Source organism: Nanorana parkeri, unplaced genomic scaffold (assembly GCF_000935625.1).
Source record: "Nanorana parkeri isolate BGI_ZX_2015 unplaced genomic scaffold, ASM93562v1 scaffold1461, whole genome shotgun sequence".
Classification (NCBI taxonomy): Eukaryota; Metazoa; Chordata; class Amphibia; order Anura; family Dicroglossidae; genus Nanorana; species Nanorana parkeri.
Window position 1 is genome coordinate 58,236 of NW_017307729.1, and position 4,840 is coordinate 63,075.

Here is a 4,840-nt window from a genome sequence, read left to right on the forward strand (position 1 = left end):
CCGGTTGTTACGCCACTGTGCAGGCGACAAGTCCACTTTAACTGATCACACATTTATGAAGTGGAGAGCATGCCCACCTCCGGCCTGACGGGGTCTTCTATTCCGACCACAGCAATACAAGTCAAGTCCCCCACTATCTCGTGCTCGTTTTCCCATTCCGGCTCGGGTATGCCTTGGAAGTCCCGGTAGGCAACGCAGATGGTACGCAGCCCGTCGCACGCCATTGGCTCGATGACCTTCTTTACCATCTCGTCGCGGTCTCTGGGTCGAAAAGTGCGGAGATCACCGGCAGCGTTTAGCATGTTGGTACACCTGGTACAAGAAAAAAACAAAAACAAATACAAATTGGCATCCGTATTTCTACCCGGCCATGACACAGTTACTCCGGTGCCGGCGGTCTGCTACATCTCCCCACAAACTGAGGCCAAACCTGAGACAGATGCAGAACCATGTACAAATACCATATGTGGCCTCAATTTATAGACATCTGACCATCACAAGTATGTAGACAGACCTTCAAATTATTATATCAAGGTGTTTCCAGTGAAGGGTGCTGCAAATAAACATCACACAGAGACATTGTAGACCAATATGCACTTCCAACCATGTGGTGACAGTCTGGTGAAGGCCCTTTTCTGTTCCACCATGACTGTCCCCCTGTGTACAGAGCCAGCTCCATAAAGACACGGTTTAAGGAGTTTGGTGTTGAGGATCTTGAGTGGCCATCACAGAGCCCTGACCTCATCCCTACTGAACACCTTTGGGATGAATTGGAGTGGCAATTGCGAGCGAGGTCTTCTCAACCAACATTGGAACCTGACTGTGAGGAACCCCATCTGGACCCGGGACCTCTGCTGTAGCTGGCGGTGGTTCTACCTGCTGAGCCACCTTAGAACCTTGGATAGCTCCTCGCCTGATCTCCTGTGTAATCCTCAGTTATACCTAATCTCTGCTGAACTCCTTGCTCCACCCTTAAACTTCCTATTTAAGCCACGCCTCTGCACTTCCTGTTTGCCAGATTATTGTGCTCCTGCCAATATCTTGCTTCCTGCTCCCTCTGTGATACAATCCGCTCATACTGCTTCCCGTGTACGGACCTTTGGCTGCTGATTCACCGACTACTCTCATCGTCTTCTGCTACATACCTGATACCTTTGGCTCCTGACCTCGGCTTGTTCTCTGACTACGCTTCTTCTAGGGTTGCCACCTTTTCTTTAAGTGAAACCCGAACACTCAAGCAACGCGCTGACATTTTTGGGGGGAGAATGAGTTGTGGCTTACTCATATGTAATAGCGCCGCCCATTCATATGTAAATATCACAGTTGAGACTATTTCCAGTAGCCCTTATCTTAACTTTGGTTGCCCCCGTCTGCCTGACATCCTGTGTCCGGGTTTCTGCTGCCATGAAACCCGGACACAGCATTCAAAACCCGGACTGTCCGGATGAATCCTGGACAGGTGGCAACCCTAGCTTCTGCTGCTCCTCCACTACTACCGTCTGCTTGTGTACCGAACCCGGCCGGTTATACCACCATTGCCTGCTGCTTCAGCTACTGGACTCCGAGCCTGATCCCAGATCGTGACACTGACCTTACAAATGGCTGAATGGACACAAATTCCTACAGGCACCTTGCCCAAATCTTGTGGAAAGCTTTGCCCGAAGAGGGGAGCTGTTATAACCACAAAGGGGAACCAACTTTATATTAATGCCCATGGGTTCTGGAATTGGATGTCAACAAGCTGTTATAGGTGAAAACGCATCACATCTGCACAGGCAAAACCTAAAAGTCTCCGTCCACCCAAAAAACGATAATTCAGCCAAAGTTACCCACCAACCAGACAGCTGACAGCGGTGAACCCAACTTGCCATATTCCTGGGTTGTGTTCCCAATCGGCTTGCATTGCACTGCAGGGGTATTTTTTTTTTTACTCCTAAAATTCAGCTTTAAAATATTGAACAGAAGAAGGTTTACACTGACTGAAAACTACTTACTATTGGCCGGCCCACAGAGAACACCAGACTACAAATAATTGTATAGAGCAGAGTGTATACAGTGTATATCCACACACACATACACTATATTACCAAAATTTACACGCACATGAACTCTAATGGCCCTTCAGTCTTAGTCCGTAGGGTTCAGTATTGGGTTGGCTCTGCCCTCTAATGGCCCCTCAGTCTTAGTCCGTAGGGTTCAGTATTGGGTTGGCTCCGCCCTCTAATGGCATCCCAGTCTTAGTCCGTAGGGTTCAGTATTGGGTTGGCTCTGCCCTCTAATGGCCCCCCAGTCTTAGTCTGTAGGGTTCAGTATTGGGTTGGCTCAATGGATTTACATATATTCTAGGACTATTACACTGGGCAAGAAATACTAAACAGGACTATGGGATGCAGAGATGCCAGAGTACATTGTCAGAACACAAGCAGACGGAGACCAGCCAGCCAACCAATTTGAGGACCTGCCTGAGGAACATCAGTGATGTAAAGTCTCCCCCCCCCCAGGCACAGTGCAGGAGGTGACTAATGAGGGGAGTACGAGGAGCCGCAGGCAGACACCTGCTGTGGACAGTGAAAAGGAACAAAGCAACCCAGCAGCAAAAATTAAAACAAAAAAGAACAACAACCAGCAAGACACAATACGGGAGAACTGCACCAAAGCTGACCAGACCACCAACAGAATTTAGTAAAAAAAAACAACTTTTGGGAACGTTCTTTACATTTTCCAATACAGTGTATCTAAACCCAAATATGTCCTTTCTTGCTGCCTACCAATCCTTTATTAAGCCTTTTCCCCCCTTTATTTTCACCAGTAAGTGTTATTTTTCAGTTTCCTTTAGCAGGCAGATAGAGGGTTGGGACTAAATAATTTGACTAGTGGAGTAACAATCAGGCGGCCGCTATGGGGCCCGGGGGGCACAGTGGGGCTCAGCCAGATGCCGTGCGGGCCGCCTGGGATCCTCTGCTGGCGGCTTTCACTGGCGGCTGAAGATGAACTCGACGCTGTTCAGATCGCTGACAGTAACCTGTGCCGCAGCGCGTTCCTCTCCACAGAGTCAATGAGAGCCAGCAGCGGCTGTGGAGGAGGAGGCGGGGCCCTGTGGTCGGCAGCGGGGGAGGAGGCGGGGCCCGGTGATGAAGAAGGAGGCAGGCCAGGCGACGGAGGAGGAGGCGGGGCCCATCAGCAACCGTGGAAGAAGAGGAGGCGGACAGGTAAGGAGTGCGACCACCTGAGGGTGACCCTGCAGAGCCCACCATAGAGAGTCTATGGTGGGCTCTGCAAGTTCACCCTCAGGTGGGATCTCGAGTGGGCTCTGCAAGGGGTATAACTAGAAATCACGGGGGGCCCCATACAACATTTTGCTATGGGGCCCTGTGATTTCTAGTTACGCCCCTGCATTTGACCAATGGTCAACCTTTATCCCAAAAAGAGAAACAACAATGTATCTACAACTGCTTAAAAAGTGTTATCCGGAGTTCAGATTTAATTTGTTAGTCACGCCCATCTAAATCTGCTAGAGCATCTAACCCCGCCCTCCCCACAGGGTGACAACGCTTCTGTCCAGGGGTGGCGCCATTGCTCCTCCATAGCTTAGAACCACCCGGAGACCAGAAGCTCTCACCGGCTATTATTCTGTCTCTTAACCCTTCATGACCTTTTATTTAATTTTTTTGCACCCGTGTTATATTTCACATTTTAGGCCTGAAATTACTCAAAAACCCCCCAAACGTGATATATTTTCTGAAAGCCGAGACCCTGTGGAATAAAATGGCGGCAGTTGCAAATTTCGATGTTGCACGATATTAGCGCAACTCCTTATCAAACCCCAACATTTAGTGAAAAATGCACCTAAATGCCCCAAAACACAATAAAATACCCATTTTTGTGAATAAAATATAAAAGACGAGGTGACAACGAGTAAATAGATACCCGACGTGCCCGGGGTGAAACTTGTGTGCGTCTGTGAAATGGCGACAAGCTTCAGTACCACAAAAAGTCCATAGACGACGCTTTAAAAGCCTCCCCACAGGTCATCAATTCAGAGATACGTGTAAATATTGGCCTTAGAATTATTGCTCTCACTCCGGCGTGCGCGGCGATACCCAACATGTGTAGCGCGTTCGTCGTTTTCATATGTAGGCACACCCGACGCGTGTTTACGTGAAGACGCGCGTGCTTGCGGGGGCGGGGGACTTTAAACATTTTTTTACAATTTTTTTTTACATTTATTTTATTTAATGATAATTTTAAAAACTGTTTTTTTTTTTCTTCTTACTTTACTTTAATTCTTATCACATAGGGGAGGGGCTTACAAGCTTACAAGCTCCCCATGTGATAGCAGATGGTGGTGACAGGTCCTCTTTAAGGTGATGGCGGGGGGGCCAAAAGACCACCAGTGTCACCTTTACACTCTATATAAGCTATTGGGGTGCAGATCGCAGGCTTCAGGATCCGACCAATGACAGCTCAGGGGCCGGAAGTGATGCAATCCGGTCTCATAGAACAGGGAGGGGATCGGTGAACGGAGGTTCGTCCATTTCCTCCCCAGCTCCCCGCCGACACCAGAGAAGCCGGTCCCGGGCCCGTAGGAGGGGACAACAGAGCCCGGGAAACACGGCGGGGGTGTCGGGTAATTTACCAGCCTGTAGAAGCGATCTGGCGGCAGCTGAGCCGCCAGAATCGCTTCTACTGTAAAGCCGACAGCCGGCTTTACAAGTCTAAACAGAGTCCCGGCGGCAAAAGCCCCGATGCCATACACTGGACGTCGCTGGTCGCAAAGGGGTTATAAAAAAATGTAAACACCAGAACATGTCGTTCCCCCCCAACTCCCCAACCAACCCCC

The 4,840-nt window shown here is 49.4% G+C and overlaps 1 protein-coding gene across 7 annotated transcripts in view; it reads right to left on the minus strand.

The window, feature by feature from the left end:
* The window catches only part of ATP2B3 (ATPase plasma membrane Ca2+ transporting 3), a 139,126-nt gene that overhangs the window by 31,769 nt on the left and 102,517 nt on the right, over window positions 1–4,840 (minus strand). For all 7 annotated transcript variants that reach the window (XM_018570128.1, XM_018570131.1, XM_018570127.1 and 4 more), the window contains one exon: window positions 78–312. In XM_018570128.1, the coding sequence (XP_018425630.1) occupies window positions 78–312 (235 nt within the window). The remainder of the gene's footprint in view (window positions 1–77; window positions 313–4,840) is intronic.